The sequence below is a fragment of the Pongo pygmaeus genome, chromosome 7, assembly GCF_028885625.2.
Source record: "Pongo pygmaeus isolate AG05252 chromosome 7, NHGRI_mPonPyg2-v2.0_pri, whole genome shotgun sequence".
Classification (NCBI taxonomy): Eukaryota; Metazoa; Chordata; class Mammalia; order Primates; family Hominidae; genus Pongo; species Pongo pygmaeus.
Genome location: NC_072380.2, coordinates 13228999 through 13248278, shown reverse-complemented (window position 1 = coordinate 13248278; position 19280 = coordinate 13228999). Strand labels below are relative to the sequence as shown.

The 19280-nt window shown below is 37.4% G+C and overlaps 1 protein-coding gene across 2 annotated transcripts in view; it reads left to right on the top strand.

Annotated features, from left to right (window-relative positions):
* Nucleotides 1-19280, top strand: part of DLC1 (DLC1 Rho GTPase activating protein) — a 434041-nt gene that overhangs the window by 200595 nt on the left and 214166 nt on the right. For both annotated transcript variants that reach the window (XM_063668522.1, XM_063668521.1), the window contains exon 5: nucleotides 9316-9349. In XM_063668522.1, coding sequence (XP_063524592.1) covers nucleotides 9316-9349 — 34 coding nt within the window. The remainder of the gene's footprint in view (nucleotides 1-9315; nucleotides 9350-19280) is intronic.

Sequence of the window (19280 nt, the reverse complement as noted above, 5' to 3'; positions counted from 1 at the left end):
GTATAATTATATGAATATATTTCAATAATTTATGAATAGTGCATGGAATTCATTTTAATTTGGGGAAACTTCAGTAAGTGATAAATCTCATGAAGAGTTCTGATTAAATGCGAATGGTGGTCCCAGGGATCTCCTACAATTCAGAAGTCACCCAAAGGTCACATGAGTGCAGAATATAAATGTTCCACATTTTCTGGTACAGGGATCACTTCCACTTATGCCCTCAGGTCCTGCTGCTCCAAGACATACAGAACTGGGAGCCTGCTCCTCTGTATGGAGACCCAAGTAGAATATCATCACTGGCTTACCTAAAAGGACAAAGAATAGGCCCACCTAGTAATAGCTAGTTTGGGGTGACAAACCTCAAATAAAAGGTGAGGGAGAAGGATTATATCCTCCACACTGAGCTTTATAAAACTTAGGGAAAATAGCTGAAAAAAAAGAAAAATGTTTTTCAAAATCTCACGGAAAATAATTTAAAATTGTTCAAAATAAATAAAGGAGAAATAAACATGCGGAAACAAGTTAATCAGACTGGAGGAAGAGGAGGACTCAGAGGCAGACAACCTATACTTGTTTTGCATTATTTCCTAATAAATATATACAGTAGTTGCTTTTTAATCTCATATTAACAAATACCACAGTAGGAACAGTTCACAATCATGGAGCTGTGTGATAATCCCTTCCCATGCAGCAATTTCATTTAACCCTCACAAATAGCCCCAGGATGTAGATACTATATCTACCCCTATCTCACTGAGCTCAGAGAGTTCTAGAAAAGTGCCAAAAATCATCACGCTAATTAATGGCAGTAAGAAACCTTGTACGTGTTCATATTCACCTCTAATTTTTTGTTTCAGTCTTCAGTGTGGATTCACAATTAGATTACTTCTTTTCACAGCATGTCTTCAATTTCTTTTCTGCAATTACTGCACTTAGCAAAAGACTGTGTAGGTAGTGAGTACTTTGCATGAGTCTTAATGATTAACTAGACCTAGGCACAAGAGGATGAGGTTCTCAGAGCACATTACTACAGAATGAGCATACTAGGAAGAAGAAAGAGAATCACTAAAGCATTTTAAGGAAAACAGTGCTGTGAGTAAAAATCTTCAGCAGGGACGCTGCCTTAGTAATGCCCAGGAAATCCTGTGAGAAGGAGCATTTCGCACCAGCAAAAAGCTACGATTCAGACTTCGTGGACAAAATGAATCATTATGAGGAGTGTAACATTGAAGGGGAGATAAATTGCTGGTTGACATCATCCAACAAAAAGGATAAACAGCCATTTTGAGTCAATTGCTCTCTGAATAAGTTAATTATCTTGAGTATCATCTTCACTGGAAATAAGCCAACATGTCTACATTACTCCTTAATTGTGAACTTTCATAGATCAGACTTAAAAAACAAAAACTACCATGAATAGTCAGTATTTCTAAGTGGCTACCACAGGCAAATCATTATACAGAACAATAAAATAATAATTTTGAAGAATTTGCAAATTTAAGGAGATATATATAATATAGAGACAATGAATATATTAATATGCAGTACTTAAATATATTCATTAATTTTAATAGGCATTTTTTCTATTAGCAATGTTCAATTGGAATAAACTTTAATAGTAACATAAAGACATGATTTATTAAATTCTGAAAAGAATTCATAAGATGAAAATATATCTGAAGGATATGTCATGAATAAGTCATCAATTGTAAATTTCTTACAGATACAAAATATTATCATTAAAAATTCAATAAAGACAGAGAAGAGTTAAGTTAATGTGGCCCAGTCATGGGGCTCTTTCTGTTTATCTAACTTGCTAAAGAAATTATTTTAAAAAAAACTTCGAATAATGATTAGTATTTATGTTAGACCATATTTCCAAATAAAAGTGGCCTCAACCAGAGCTTTGTCAGTCTGAAATTCAACATTTAGCTATCTGAAGACAGCTTAGAGTAACATATTCTGCCAGATTTGTTGAAGACAGAGTCACCAGCTTTAAATACAGTAAATGTCAGTGTTTTGAGAAGGAAAAGAAAAAATTTTCAAGGTCAGAATCCCAACTTTCATTCTTATTTAGTGGAGGGTCATCTCATCTCTGCTAAAGATAAACTACAGACATACCTGTGAGCAGCACCAAAGTATCTCTTAAGAATCCGGGCGCGGTGGCTCACGCCTGTAATCCCGGCACTTTGGGAGGCCGAGGCGGGCGGATCACGAGGTCAGGAGATCGAGACCATCCTGGCTAACACGGTGAAACCCCGTCTCTACTAAAAATACAAAAAAAATTAGCCGGGCTTGGTGGCGGGCGCCTGTAGTCCCAGCTACTCAGGAGGCTGAGGCAGGAGAATGGCGTGAACCCGGGAGGCGGAGCTTGCAGTGAGCCAAGATAGCGCCACTGCACTCCAGCCTGGGCGACAGAGCGAGACTCCGCCTCAAAACAAAACAAAATAAAAAGAATCAACTTTGCCTTTGTTCAAACGTTCAAACAACTATTTAAGCTGAGACCCCAAATTTCTACACCGTATAGTATAAATAAAGTCATAATTTCAGTCTACAAAAACTGAAAGACAGTTGTTAAAGTCAGCGATTTTAGGGGGGGAATAAATCTCAATATTGCTGATAACTTTTATTAAATAAGATGTGTCCTTTTTTTGGAAATAAGGATACACAGCATGAATGACATTTCTCAGATAATTGTTCATGCATTTATTAATATTTCACTTTGGTTATAGATATCTGTTCCTTGAAGGCAATCCTTACGCCAGCACATCATCTCTTCTTTCTGAAACTGAATTTCCATTGTCTTCTATGATCTGGTTAAGAAACTAAGTTAAGTTGGAATCATGAACACTAGGAGGGATGAAGCCATGAGGACCTTTGGCTTCATCAGTCTTATGAAGAATGGTATAGTAGACAGGGTTATAAAGCCACATTCTAGTCTAGTTTCCATCTGGCTACAAAAAGCCCTGTAGTATTGGGCAAGTCACTTAACCTGTCTGGGTCTCAACGTCCTCATAAGCAAAATGACAGACAAAGAGCTAAATCAGTGTTTTGCAAAATATAGTACATACAGTACTAATGGTATATCAGCTGATACTGGGGTAAACATTCTGAATTTTTATAATTATGTATCCTAGTGTGTATTATGAGTAATACAACCCACAAATCAAACCCATAAATGTATGCATTTCTATTATTTAGAACAAGTAAAAAATAGAAAATGTATTTAAATTTGATTTTATTAAATTATTAAGTAAATAATTTATAGATGATGCATGTATATAGTAAAAATTCTGAAGGTGGTATTTGAAGAACTGAAGATTGGGAAACACAAATGAATGATCTCTAAATCCCTCTTCATCAAGAAGAGACTATATTTTTAATGAAAGAATGATGACCGTCAAAGCTAGAGAATTACTTTGTAAACCAAAATAGATGATATCAGATTGCCAATCAGACACAGCTTTTCAATAAAATTCTTTGTTCAAATGAAAGCAGACTGAAATCATTGACTGGCTAACAATATTGCAGAATGGCGTGATTTCAAAAGACTCTTTAAAGGAAGAAGAGACGAAAACAAACTCATTTTCCCATGTACCTTATTTTCTTTCATGCTGTCTTTCATGTCTTCCCAAAAAATGTGAATCCCAAAACCCTTCCTGTTGCCCACGTGCCCATGATGGGCTCTTGCGCTCTCATCTGAGACAGAGGCTGTTCCATCACCGAAGGATATTTTCTTGCAATTCCTAAGGACAGAATTACTTATTTTGGAATTTCTCTGCAATTATTTTTCTGTGGAACATATTTTTGTGGGCAGAAAAGTGAATGTTTTAAAGGGAAAGGAGTAAATTACTCTGTCACTGATTTTTCTATGAATTAAGCCACTTTTTAAAAGGCAAATAAATAAAATTTCTATAGACTTAAACAGTACTCCAAACACTTCTGTGTGAACATCTTGAATATTTGAAATCATGTAAAAGAAAGCTCTGACTATAAAAAGAGAAAGCACAAAATAGATAGCACTCGTTTGTGTACTGCAGGACAAAAAAAATAAATTTGCTTCATGGAACATAGGAGAACTTACATACTATCATAGCTGCCAGTTGTCTGAAGAGACTGGCCTATATGGTCCTTCTTGATGTTAGTATTCTATGTTCCTGATTCTAAAGAACTAAGAGGAAAATATTTCATACAAGTGAGGAAAATGGCATAATAAAAATGACATGTTAAAGAAAATTAATAGAAATATTTCATTTCATTTCTAAAATAGAAAAACGTATTCCTAAAATCAGAGAAAATAGAAAAAAAGCGTATTCCTAAAATCATCCGGAAGAAACTGGTTCAATTAGAATGTTTCAATTGACAAGACATTCAGATTGTCAATTGTCATGGATTCAGATATGATGTCTATTATTTATGATGCTATTTACGTTAGCAGCTTCTGTGCGGTTGGTGTGAGTTCCTAAAAGGTGTCCATCTGAGGTTCTCCTGGAAGTGCAGAAAGCCATTTCTGCAACAGACCAAAAGAATCAACATATGTTTAGAACATTTCCATGTGGCATGTCAAAATCAGCATTTCCCCAACCATCTTCCACATCCAAAAACACAAACAGGCATGCACACAGTCTAAGCTCCCACATACAGCTTTAAAAGGTCTCATTAGAAGAAAGCAAATTGTTTCCTTCTCTTTTGCTAAAAAAGGTTTCTTAAATGGCTTTTTAAAAATTTGATTGTATTAATAAAACACCTTAATTGGCCGACTTCAATGAAAATCTTTACATGTGGAGAACTATTAAAGGGTCTCAGTATAGGGGGTCGGAGTGGTTGGGAGCCATAGAAAAAGTTGCTATCTTATTATTTAAATATCCTAGAGAAGAAAAGTAAAAGACTATGGATGATTTTTCTCCCCTTTCATTTGGAAGTCATTTGTAGACTTTCCTTTGTTCCATTGAGAAATAAGAGAAAAAAATATATAAGTTACAGTGAACCCATATGGCCAGCAGGAAAATCCTGTTTAATTGCTTTATTGCAAGAAATGTTAAATCACTTCCTGAGGATGCAGTTTAAATGAAACATATGGCAACTATTAGCAACAGCCCCTAATGAATTCAAAAATATGCCTTTTATTGAAGCTTTCTCATAAGCATCAATCATACATGTTATTTAAATTGTATATACAAATAGGCATTTGGTGTTTTAGTTCCACAAATGTGGATGAACACCTACTCTGTACCATACTACACAGTCAGCTTGTGTGAAATGTAATTTCTGAGCCCAGAAATAGATATGACATGATGGGACCTCAGGACATGGATCCAAATCTATCCAGGTCTCTTCTCAGAAACCAACGACAAGAAGAATCCCCCAATCAATGCCTCCTGCTTAAGGGTTTCATGCCCAAGAAAACCATTCCATTTCTACTTGGATGGTTCTAATGATCTATATTCTTTGCACTCTTTTTAATGCCACACCAATGATGTGACTAATCATTTGCGTTCAGCATCCATTCTTTGCCTTTTTTGTAACTTCTTTGATTAGATTGTGAATTCCACAAAGAAGAAAACTTTGCTAAGAGTTTTTTTTATCTAGGATAATGTGAGGCATGTAATTAAGAATTAACAATCAGCTTTAACTAACTGTGGAGCAAGTGTCAGCATTTTTTAGTTGTTTCTAATGTCGTTCATCTCTGGAAAATTTCAGAATTTAACAATTTAATATATTCATAAACAACTTTCTAGAGAGACAATTCTCCCTCAAATTCAAAGATAAATCATTGGAGGAATATCCACCTGTTATCACTATGTGGCTTTACTCTTAAAAAGAAGTTATAAAATTCTAGGAATACTACACTTTGACTATCCTTTCTCTACATTGTAATATAGTCTTTGAAGTTATGTAATGGAAGTGAGCTTTGGTAGCTTAAAAATCATGCAGAGTGTGGTGAGATTCTAAAGTAATTGGCATTGGCTACATGAAATATGGCCATTGGCCATAAGGAGGCTAAAATGTATTTTTGCTTGATACCCCAACTCACTGATTATCATTTTTATTAAATATTTACTTACACATGCTTGGTTATATACTTTTGAAATCAAATAAAATATAGAAAAGGCTTGTTTTTGTCACTGGTCAACTTGTGATTTGGGGCAAAGCATTCAACTTGACTTAAATGCGTTTGCCATGAAAAGAGAGGGCTTGTTTAGACAATGTCTAAATGTCCCAAACAAAATATTCCTGTACAGGTATTTTGTGTTCTAAGTAAATGTCTTATCATAAGACCAATCCAAACTTTTTTCCTCCTTCATTTCAAAATAATTCTGTTTAGTGTGGCTCAGAGGCCAGCATGCCTGTGTTGTGCCTTGCTTCTGTTAGTGACAGTATGACCTCACAAAAGTTACTTTACCTTCCAGGATTTTACAGGGTGTTCTAAAGATGTGGTGAATTTCTGCAGGCAAAAGCTTAAAACTGGGTCGTACACATACTAAGCACCCAGTAAGCACTAGCTATTTTTATCCTGAGGAACTTTCTCCAGGAACATTCTTTAATTACCTGTCACCAACTTTTCCAGTCTTGTTGATAAAAGAAGGGTTTCTGTTTTATTTTTCTGTTCATTTGCTTTTCACAAAAGAGAGAATGTATTTTAAAATCCCCAATCAGGGGTAGATTTAGGGGCTAGACTTAACATTTAATACATAGTTTGGATTTAATTCTATTTTTAAATATGTTTTAAGAGACACATAGAAAGTAAACAAACATTACCAAAACTGTAGGATCACTTGTAAAAGGAGGAAATTGCTTTCCTCTAGTATCGAATCAGAGAAGTTCTTGAAGAAGAAGAAAAGTCAGATGACTTTTTAATAAATGAAAGAATGCCCAGGAAATGCTGGCAGCCTATGCCATTTGTTGGAAGCCCTGATCTCTGGGTCTGATCCCCCAAGCTGCCATTTAATCTATACGTCTGCATCTTTGGAAGCATGCGGAGACACGGTTCACACCCAGAGAACAGTGCTGAACAACTAAATGTAGATTGAGATTGAGTCAAAATATGCTTTCAGTATAAATTAATCTTGCCAAAGTAACCCCTCCATCTCTACTTTTTTTTTTTTTTTTTTTTTTTTTTCTTGACAGAGTTTCGCTCTGTCACCCCGGATGGAGTGCAATGGTGTGGTCTCAGCTCACTGCAACCTCTATCTCCCAGGTTCAAGAGGTTCTCCTGCCTCAGCCTCCTGAGTAGCTAGGATTACAGGCACCTGCCACTATGCCCGGCTAATTTTTGTATTTTTAGTAGAGGCTGGGTTTCACCACGTTAGTCAGGCTGGTCTCGATCTCCTGACCTCAGGTGATCCACCCGCCTCGGCCTCCCAAAGTGCTGGGATTACAGGGGTGAGCCACCGTGCCCAGCCTCTACTCTTTATCCATAAGGAAATCTTTACCTTACTTGAATAATTGCATCAGTCACCAAATCCCCTAAATCCCAAAGGTGAAGATCTCAGCAGTAATCAATATTTCACAAGGATATAGACGTCTTGATATTTGCTATTTCTAGAAATGAAGACTGATACTCTTTTCTTGGGCTGATCCAAAACAGAGGTGCACTTGGGCCTCTCTCTCTCTCTCTCTCTCACACATACCCATTTGAGTGTGCTTTTCTTACTTCAACTCTGAGGATGTTGTCCCTGAAGAAATGAAGAAATACCGCCTCTGGATCTATCCTGTGGTCAGTGGTTATGGGGTAGAAGGCATCAAATCCCAATGGGTCAGTTAATACATCCTCAACTATATTTTATATTTGAGTAACTGAGATGAGTGAGAACCAGAAAGTCAACTTGCTTCATTTGTTTAGGGGTATCCACAAACAGTAGAACTAGACAGTTAAGCTTTAAGTTCTTGGAAAGGTCTCATTCTGAACCCTATTTTTAAAAATCATAATAGTGATAAATGCTGGGGATTGAGCTTCTAAATCTTTCACATCAGTCAACTAACCCACTGGACCAAGGTCCATTTTAATAAATAGTAAGAGTGGCTTTTCCCTGAAGATCTGGTACGCTTTATAGAGGCTGCTTCCTTTAGTTCTTTCAGCAGTCCTCTGAAGTAGATGTGATTATCTAGATGCGATTAATAAAGAAGGAACCTGAGCCTTGAGAGGTAAGATACCTCACTCACGTGCACAGAAAAAATAAGCAACAGGGAAGAGATTTGAAATGCCCGGAAACTAACCAATTTGCTTCTGTCTCCCAAGAATAGGACCAGAAAATTTTAACTACAAAAATTCTACCCTAATTCAAAGTATTTTTAGATTCATTTATTGCCAATGTTGTTTGTTTGTTTTTTGAGATGGGGTCTGACTCTGTTGCCCAGGCTGGAGTCTGTAGCACGATCATAGCTCACTGCAGCTTTGAACTCCCTGGGCTCAGGTGATTCTCCTACCTCAGCCTTCCAAGTAGCTGGGACTACAGGTGCATACCACCATGCCCAGCCAAGTTTTGTATTTTTTGTAGAGATGGGGTTTCACCATGTTGTCCTGCCTGGTCTCAAACTCCTGGGCTCAACGATCCACCTGCCTCTGCCTCCCAAAGTTCTGGGATTACAGGTGTGAGCCACCATGCCCAGCCTATTGCCAGTGTTAAAGATAATATGGGTACATAGCCATCATGTACAACCAAATGTATACTTTTGTATTTTTACAAAACAAACATCCCTGGGTGCTTCCTGCACAAACACAGACAACTCACTAGACAAGGTTTACCTCCTCCAGACCACGCCTATCCAAGACAGTGCCTGAGTAGATGCAGGAGAGTTGAGCCTGTCTCTGTGGTGTCTTCATGGGAAACACCAACATTTTCTTGCTCTGATTCTGGTGTTGGTTGGGGAATTCAGTTATTTCTTGGAAAGATTGAGGGTGTCAAAGAATCATTCTGTTTGCTGTCTGAAAACAAATGACACTATTTGTTTTGAACAAATGAAACAGTGTTTGTTTTGGTGTGCCTTTGACACTTTCTGTGTCAACGTACTTTTTTATCATCACATAAACATCATGCATGACCAAAAAAAAAAAAATAAATAAAAATAAAGATAATATGGATGTGCATTCGTTTGGGTCTGTCTTCAGACAAGAAAATAATTAGAAGATGATTTACAGTTATCAAAGACATATCTAGTGATTTTACTGATAGTTCCAAAATGCTAATTTTTCTATTGGCAGGCTCTATTTAATTTTTGCTTCATTAATTGTACCTCATTTTATTTCTAATGATGCTTTTTGATGTTTCTTCCTAATAATACCACAATTTTTGTGTCTTTTTTTTTTTTCAGGCTATTCCAGGTATTTCAGAGAAAGAAAAGGCTGGTAAGTTGACATTTTGGTTATGTTTTCTTGCCAATCTATTTTAGAATAAATTTCACCTTAAAATAGGCATTTTATTAAATATATAAAATGTATACATCTCATGAATATCTGGGAAAATGTTGTTTAAATTCTGTAAAAGGAACTTGTTTTGCTCAATATATAAGAAAAATATATGTGGTTTTCTGACATAATGATATTGTGTTAGAATAAGATATGTGTTTCTTGGGGTCTTCCTTGTAACTGCAACCACAATTTTTTTCTTAAGTAAAAGAATTAGATGTTGATCAATGTTCTGGGGAATGAATTTGGAAATTAGTTGTTAATAATTACCAAGGTTTATTTTTACTCTTAATGACTTAGTAGCCACAGAAAAAGATGTAATTGATGCTTAAAGTTGATGCTATACTATCAAAAATATAGTGATGTAGCAATGTGAATAATTGTATTGAAGAAAAACATTACAATATTTTTCTATGTTCTGTGCTTTAATTATAATTATTTAACAGTATTATGGGAAATGGACAAGGACTGATGAGAAATGAAAATATGAAAAATTAGACTTGGATTGGTAGATCTATGTGTTTTTAAAAAATCATACTGTCTTATGTGTTCTGTGTAATGAAAACAAAAACAGATTAAACGTATATTATCTAACTTGAAGTACATCACTTAGTTTGTTGACATTTGTGATTTTTAAGAGCTATATTAAAAGTTTACAGTCTCATCTTAGAAAAAATATTAAAATTTCAAGTGCCTTTACACTAAAGCATTAGAGTTTGTCTGGCGGGGGTGTTTGCTGTCTGTGTCAGTGACCTTATTTTTGCTGCTAGGTAGTTTTTACACAGAATTTTCCTAGTTTGTGTCCTTCTGTCAGCTCAACTTTTCTCTCGTGTTTAGGCTGTATCTCGTTTCTTCACTTTAATAATGTTGAAAAGTATCTCTTCGGAATAGGGGGAAAATATTGAAATATTGAACTGGCATCATATGTCAGCTCAAGAGAAAAATCACACAACATAACAATGTACTAATATCATAAGGATTAATATCAGGTTGGTGCAAAAGTAATTGTGGTTTTGGCCATCGAAAATAATTGCGGTTTTGGCCATTACTTTCAATGGCAAAACCGCAACTATTTTTGCACCAATATATTTACCATATATTGAATGGATTTAAAGTTTTAAATCTCCAGTATCTTAAATAGCTGTCCCCATGATTCGCTGCAATTTAAACAAAGTATATAACAGAACAAAGTTGTCATCCTATTCCAGAATGTCAGCAAGTTTTTTCACACCCCAAGAAGAAAATGAGGATGTGAGTTGTTGGCTGGTCAGGAGAGGAAAGAAGGAATGGAAATGCCGTGGCTGGAGGAGACAGGAAGGCAGAGAGTTCTCTTTCTCCTCTTCCGGTTAAATGGCTTAAGGTTGACAGGGAGAAGCGCTTCATTCTGTCAAGCTTCTCAAATATTTTGAAAATATTTTTATTTTTATTTTTATTTTTATTTTTTTTTGAGATGGAGTCTCACTCTGTTGCCCAGGCTGGAGCACAGTGGTGTGATCTTGGCTCACTGCAACCTCCACCTCCCAGATTCAAGCCATTCTCCTGCCTCGGCCTCCTGAGTAGCTGGGATTACATGCCTGCACCACCACACCCGGCTAACTTTCGTATTCTTAGTAGAGATGGGGTTTCGCCATGTTGGCCAGGCTGGTCTCAAACTCCTGAGCTCAGGTGATCCACTCGCCTCGGCCTCCCAAAGTGTTGGGATTACAGGCGTGAGCCACCGCACCTGGCCTGAAAATATTTTTAAAACAAAGAACTAATTAGAGAACATAAATATAATGTAACCACTACTTCTTATCATAATCCTGGAAATTTTCCTCCTTAAGAACAACAATTTTTTTTAATGAAATCAACTGTCCCTCCTTACATAATCTTTTTGAGTCATTTCTATGTGGCTGAGGCACACATAAAAGAGTCAAGAGATTAAATTTTCAGAGGTTCCATAAGATGACATATATGATCTCCACAGGCCCCAGGCACCTGGATGCCCCATCTCAGATACCTAGCAACTCAGGACGGACTGAATTGAGCAAAATCTGACTTCTGCTCTTTATGAAAATATTAGAATGATTGGAATTTACTCCAGAATGAATTTCTATTTAGATTTCTGGAGGATATGCTGATATATTTAAGAGAAAATGTAATTTTGTTTGATCATTTAAGTATAAGAAAGAAAGGATTTTTTTTTTCAAGGCAGTGAATTTACCTGTCAAGACAAATGCTCATGTTTGAATATTTTATGAATCATGGTAACAAATATGACAATTCAAAAGAGAATGTGATTTATTTCAAAAGTTTTAAGTACCATAACAGTCTAAGCAATCTAGTTCTTGTATTTCTAAACCTTATTATTTGAAGCGTTAAAAATATTTTGAGTGTTCTATATACAAATATAAATCTTGTTTCTTTCATGTCTTTTTGAATCTCTGTTTGTAAGCTTCCACTAGACAGAGGAACGGCCGTGAAAGCAGGAGACCCACTCAATCTTCTCGGGGTTAATTGAGCTCTTAAATAGGATTAAGCTTCATACCCGCCCCTAAGGCCTTTTTTTTTTTTTTTTTTTTTGTATCTTTCTAAATGAATGTAGCCTATTGTTCTTTATTAAGAAAGTCTATTTTTAATCTGTGTGACCTCTCATCCAAGCTAACTGGAACCAACTCTACCAGGCTTTGTGAAGCTCTAAATGAAATCATTTGGGACACATTCCATTAATCATCCTTGAATTGCAGTTGTGTGATTGCTCTGTGTGTGCTGTAAGTAGCTATCTTCTATTCTGATCCATGTTGCTATGATAATACAGCTCAGTGGGATCATTTCTGCTGCTTGTCTCCTGCCCTGTGATGACAAAAATCTTCAAAGGGAGGCAAGTTTGAAACAGCTTTTTATGGATTCAGTCATTTCACAAATACTTACTGAACAGCAACATGTTCTAGGCATTCTATTAGGTTCTATTGAGGAAGCAATTATGAATAAGGCATGGCCTCTGCCCCGTAGGAACTCAAACTCTAGTTGGAGGATATCCCATCAGGCAGGCATCCCTCCTTCTCCTCTTCTCAATTGAGAATTTCTTAACTCTGCTTATTCAAAAAGCTTCCCAGGCAAGGAATCAAATCAAAGTACTGTCTTCAGGAAACTCTGGATGAGAATGAGCCTTCTTAGGATCTGAGACAGAATCCAACCAACTTCTTTTTTAAATAATCAGAACTGATCACACAAGTATCGATATGTATAATTGTATCCAATAAATATCATTTTCATATAACTTCCATCATGTCGCTGGAGTCTGTATGCCTCAGCCTTTTTTGGCACCAGGAACCAGTTTCGTGGAGAACAATTTTTCCACGGAGTTGGGTCGGGGATGGTTTCAGGATGAAACTGTTCCACCTCAGACCTTAGATCATCATAAGGAGTGCACAGCCTAGATCCCTCACATGTGCAGTTCACAACCGGGTTCATGCTTCTCTGAGAATCTAATGCTGCCACTGATCTCATAAGAGCCAGAGCTCAGGCGGTAATGTTTGCTTGCCCACCGCCCATCTCCTGCTGTGCAGCCCGGTTGCCAACAGATCACAGACCGGTACTGGTCCAGGGCTTGGGGGTTGGGGACCCCTGCTCTAAAGAGTGTACCAGTCCCATTGGAATATCCTCCAGCACATCTGCTTCCTATCTGTATGGCCTTGAGCAAGTCACTTAATTTCCTCATCTCCCTCATTTCCAGAACACAAATCAAGAATCTGCCATGTTGTTGATGTAAGGCAACAATGCTTAGTACAAACTAAGTCCCAAAAAGTGGTAGCTGTTTTTTATGATAATTAGTTGGTGCTTACAGGACAAACAGACACTGGCTGCATCACTGATGTCCTTGTGTGTTCCACAAGTCCTAAAATGCTTACTCATGGTACTAACAGCTGAACAGCTGTCCATGTGGAAGAAGATGATCACTTTCTCCATGAGTCTTCTGAATGAATTAATTCAAAGATTGTCACCGTATAGACAGAGGTGATCACATTTTAACCTCCCTTTAGAGATTTTTTTTGTCTATTAGACTGAAATTCTCTCTTGGAAACAGATATTTGATTTTCAAAAAAAAGATTAGTTTCAGAGACATGTTTATGCTGTGTGCCATTTTCCCGTGACTCCATTATCCTCCCGTATCCACAGTCCCTGAGGTCATCAGATCTTATCTACCAAGCAAGCCAGCTAGGCGCCTGGGTTCTCCTGCTGCTCCCACATTCCTCCACCTTCTGCAAGCGGTGCTGTCAGCACCACCCTCTCATCATCCTTGTCCATTCCTCTGGCCACTGCTTTCATGCAGGGCTTCACTTTCCGCTGGACTTTCACAAAAGCTTCCAGAACTGGTTTCTCTGACTTAACCGATTATTACACCAGTCTATTATCTGCACTGTCACCAGAGTTATCTTTGAAAACATATAACCTGATCATGTCAGTTCCTGTGCCAACATTTTATCTGTCTCTCTGTTAGCCACAGAGTAAAATTAAACTGTCCTGGCTGGCCATTTGTCCATTCAGGAGTGACCTGTCCATACATGGCCATTTGTCATTCAGATGCAGTATCATTCATTGGAGCGGATACATGTCTGTGTTGCCCCTCAGGTCCACCCTCTGCCCTACTTCTCCCTGCCTCTGTGCCCTGGGAGGCGGACCAATGTGAACTAAATCAAAGGACTTCCCTCCTTTCTGTCTTCCCCATTAAGCCATAAAGAGGACGAGAAGCTCTAGCAGGAGACTGGGGGAGGGGGATGGTGGGACAATGAGGTTGGAGAGTTTGTTTTTAAATTTAATGTAGTTTTACTCTATTTTATTATGTGCTGCGATACATGTGCAGGATGTGCAAATTTGTTAATAGGTAAACGTGTGTCATGATGGTTTGCTGCACCTATCAACCCATCACCTAAGTATTAAGCCTAGCATCCATTAGCTCTTTTCTCTAATGCTCTTCCCACACCATCCTCCCCCAAAAAGGCCCAGTGACTGTTGTTCCCTCCCTGCGTCCATGTGTTCTCATTGTTCAGCTCCCACTTATAAGTGAGAACATGAGGTGTTTGGTTTTCTGTTCCTGCTTTAGTTTGCTGAAGATAATGGCTTTCAGCTTTATCCATGTCCCTGCAAAGAACATGATCTCCTTCCTTTTTTTGGCTACATCGCATTCCATGGTGTATATGTATCACATTTTCTTTATCCAGTCTATCACTGATGGGCATTTGGGTTGATTCCATGTCTTTGCTATTGTGAATAGTGCTGCAGTGAACATATGTGTGCATGTATCTTTATAACAGAACGATTTATACTCCTTTGAATATATACCCAGTAATGCAATTGCTGAGTCAATGGTATTTCTGGTTCAAAATCTCTGAGGAATCGCCACTGTGTCTTCTCCAGCTTCTGGGAGTCACTGTTGACTTCTCTTACTTAGGCTGCCATTTGCGCTAAGCTTCCAAATTCTGACAGCCATTCTCTCCTCTGGCCCTGTGGTTTCCCCTTATAAATGGTCCTGTTATTAAACTCCCCTCAATGTGCCTAATGTGCATTTGTTTCCCGCAAGGAGCCTCACTGATATACTTCCAATATTTTCTATTTTTTCTTTTTCTTCATTTTGTTTGTTGGTTGCTCAAACTATAACTACCATAGAATCCCTTCTAGCTCTCTGCTTTCGTCTTCTGCCTAGATCTGTGGCATGCAACTGGCACATGATGATAGGTGGAGATAGAGAGAGGCAGAGTGAAAGATGGCTTATCCAGAAAAAAAAAAAAAGATGAGGAGCTTTTTTTTGTTTTTCATTTTTTGAGACGGAGTTTTGCTCTTGTTGCCCAGGCTGGAGTGCAATTACACAGTCTCGACTCACTGCAACCTCCACCTCCTGGGTTCCAGCAATTCTCCTGCCTCAGCCTCCCAAGTAGCTGGGATTACAGGCACCCACCACCACACCTGGCTAATTTTTTTTGTATTTTTAGTAGAGATGGGGTTTCACTATGTTGGCCGGGCTGGTCTTGAACACCTGGCCTCAAGTGATCCACCCGCCTTGGCCTCCCAAAGTGCTGGGATTACAGGCATGAGCCACCCCACCCATCCACATCTTTTTTTTTTTTTTTTTCAAAGTAAATGAAAATAGTTTCATTTAATCCCATGGGGAAGAAATATAGCCTTATGACTTATAATGTGTTCTCTCTTGGAAAAGCAACACTGCATTTTAGTCACTAAAATGTCACTTTGAGAATATTTGAGAACTATTAATATGGAGTAACATGAAATCTGTCATTCTAAAATTAAATCAAAGAACACTTCACAAATTTTGTCAGGCTATATAGCAGCCCATGCAAAACAAAGCATTATCATTAGCTAAAAATGGCTTAAAAAAATAGTTTCAACCTTTTTTTATTCAGGGGGTACAAGTGCAGATTTGTTGCATGTGTATATTGCTTGATGCAGAGGTTTGGGGTCCAGCTTTCCCCATCACTCAAGTAGTGAGCATAGTGCCTAATAGGTTGTTTTTATCACGTCTTGAAAATCCTACTTGCTTCATTAGAACCAACAATAATATCACTTCCTTAATGACTTGTTTCCCAGGCAGAGCTAATCTTAGAGCTTATTCTGTGCTCCTAAAAAGCTACGTCTTTTCTGTTACAGTTTTATTATCTTGCTTAGCTGTGTGTCTTCTCTAGATCACGAACTTTTCTAGGTTAAGAATATTGTCTGTGCGTGTCCTGCAATTAAAATAGCTATTAAAATATAGATGTTCTGTAAAGCAGGTGTTAATCAAGAAATTGTAATTATAAAAATGCTCTGGCTACAATCGTACTGACTTAGAGTTAATACGATTCTAAAGCTTTTTATTTAACCTTCTCCATTACTCCTACTACTCAACGCAACGGCCAAATATGTCAGCCAGGTCTTGAATTAATGGTACTATTTGGGGATCTGTGCCACATAAATGTGTAAAGGGGGCCATTGAAAAAGATTACTTAGAGCCTGACTTTGGTTGCTTTCCTTGGTCATTTTTCTCAGAATGTTTATTCTCCTGCCTGGAGGTTATTTGGTTGGCCATAAAACGTTAAAAATCAAGATAATGAATAATTATAGCCTGAAATTCTTGTGAAAGATAGCTTTCAGAAGCATATACCAGAGTCACGGTCTCTCCAAACTTTGTGTTGTGGTCATAAGACAGAAAATAGAAATCAAACACTTCTTTGTGACAAATGTGTAAGGGAAAAATCAGAATTTTCATAATTTTATTCCAAGCTCCTTGTAAACATACTAAATAACAAAGCCCAGACTTGATGCATTTTGGTATTCATTTTCTTGGCTGCTTTTCATCCCTGAGAAAGGAAATGCAAATGAACAACAACAAAAAAAAAACTAAAATGGAAAGACACTTCCACTTTGTCCAGTCTGATCATCATTGCTTGGATCCAGAGAATGATTAATGTTATATATCCACTCTGAGCCATGCTCCAAGATCTACAAATCCAAGAGATTTGCTGAAAAAATTAAAACAGGACTGCTCTATTTCAGACTTCTCTTTGGAAAGACTCTGCTCTATTTTGTGTCTTCATTTTAGTATGGATCCGATTGGTTTTACTGCTGTCTCTCCCACTAGGCTGTGAACACGTTAAAAACATAATTTTGTTTCCTTCATCTCAGTACTCCCAATGCCTGGTATTATGGTAAAAATCAGCAAATGTTTTGCTCTATTTGCATGATACTCCCAAAGCCAAATGTAGAGTCTTATCTTTCTATTCTAAAGGAAGCTCTTCTTGTAACAGCAAAGACCCCCAAGCTGTTTTATGGGGTTTAGCAAGATGTGAAAATTGTCTTTATCTGGCCAGCCTGGGTCTTGACCAACATTCCAAATTCTTTATTCTCTTTCACTCTCAGAAAGTGAATTTCATTATTTTCACACTAATGGCTTATAAATACTTGCGTCAGTTTTTTTTTGTCTTTTTTGTTTTGTTTTGTTTTTTTGTATGAAGGTCTCTGCTTGCCTGCTTCTTTATGAGGAAAGAATTTAGGGTATGCCCACACATAACTTCTCAGTGTTTCTAAAACTTAATGTAAACTAATCCATGAAAAGTTGGCTGTGGTTGACTAGGCTGTTGAAAGAAAACACATTAGCTTTCAGGTATCAAGGAATTCATGAAAAATATAAGTGATCTATTCTTCAATGCCAAAGATCTTGAACTCATAGGATTTTTAAAATACAGATAATTTTCCAAATATTTCTTCATTTTCTGTTGGTATTTTTGCTATTGCTAATTAGGTGAGACAAATCTACTGTATTACCAGACCCAACAGTACATATTTTCTTTTCCTCTCAATTATATTTTAAGCAACACAGATAGATGATAATTTCTCTTTTAATATGTTCTGATTCAAATGTTTCCGCCCACATTTGAAGTGGTCTTCCCAAGTCTCTGCAGCTGAAAGTGGCACTTTGTTGGTATATTTATTACGGCATTTCACGTTTTCTATGATGCATTTCTGTTCATGAATTTTATGCTATATCAGGCTAAGCGCTCCTTGAAGGCAGAAACCTCCCGTTTTGTTTTTTGTCACCCTGCATGCAATGTGATATCTTGCACAAAGGAGGTGCTCAAGAAATAGTTTTGAATCAATCTGTTTATTTGGAAGATGAAACAACTCATACAGGCATTCAGCTAACCTCAGGTCTATGCATGTCCAGGACTTTTCACAATATTTGATGGACTTTTAATTTCTCCTTCTAAAATGTCTTATGCACATTTTGCTCCTCCCATTATTTCTTGGAAAGAGTGGCTATCAGCAGCATGAAGAGGTGGCTATGAACTGCCAGTATGGGCCAATAAGACAGCTTTGCATTTCAGTGCTTGAATTGCCATTGACCTCTTATCAGTAGAAAAATTAATTTGTTATTTTCAAACTTCTCTGAAGAAAGACAATTTATGAAAGGGCCCTTTTGTGTCCATTTTATCAAGAAAGCAACTAAAGATCTTCCATTTAGTTCAAAATCTGGCTGGGCATGGTGGCTCACGACTATAATTCCAGCACTTTGGGAGGCCAAGGTGAGCGAATCACTTGAGGTCAAGAGCTCGAGACCAGCCTGGCCAACATGGTGAAACTCTGTCTCTACTAAATATACAAAAATCAGCTGGGCATGGTGGTGCACGCCTATGATCCCAGCTACTCAGGAGGCTGAGGCACGAGAATTTCTTGAACCTGGGAGGTGGCGGAGGGTGCAGTGAGCCAAGATCGCTCCACTGCACTCCAGCCTGGGCAACAGAATGAGACTTTGTCTCAAAAAAAAAAAAAAAAAAAAATCTTATCTGATCATCTCTTAGATGTCTTCAAATTTTTACCTCTATTGAGTTTCCAGTACACAGTTTGCAGTTTAATTTTATTAATAATGTGAATATATACACAGATACATACCCACAAGAAAAGTGTTGATTGATCCTAGTTTCTTTGGAGCGGTATGTTTACTTTGGAAAGTTACATGTAACAAGGTATTATTACTTTGACCTCACTGAGGATAAAATGACTTACAATTCTGCTGGCATGACCATACTTCTCGTATTGACCCTCCATTGGCTTGAAGCACTTTGATTTGTTTTCTATAGGCAAGTTCAACATCTCTTTCAATAGATTCCATAGACATTTCTATTATAGAATTAAGACATAATTTTTAGATGTGTTTTATCAAAGTAGGAAACCTAAAGAGTTATTAACAACCATAACAAATTCACCAATGCCCAATAAAAGGCTGCTGCCCATCTTCTTGTCTGCATGCTGTGCAGAAATCTAATCTAATTCAGGAGAAGTGTGGATCATGGATTTAAGAAACTATTTTGTCCTGACTACTGTAATGAGGTAGAAAAGTTCT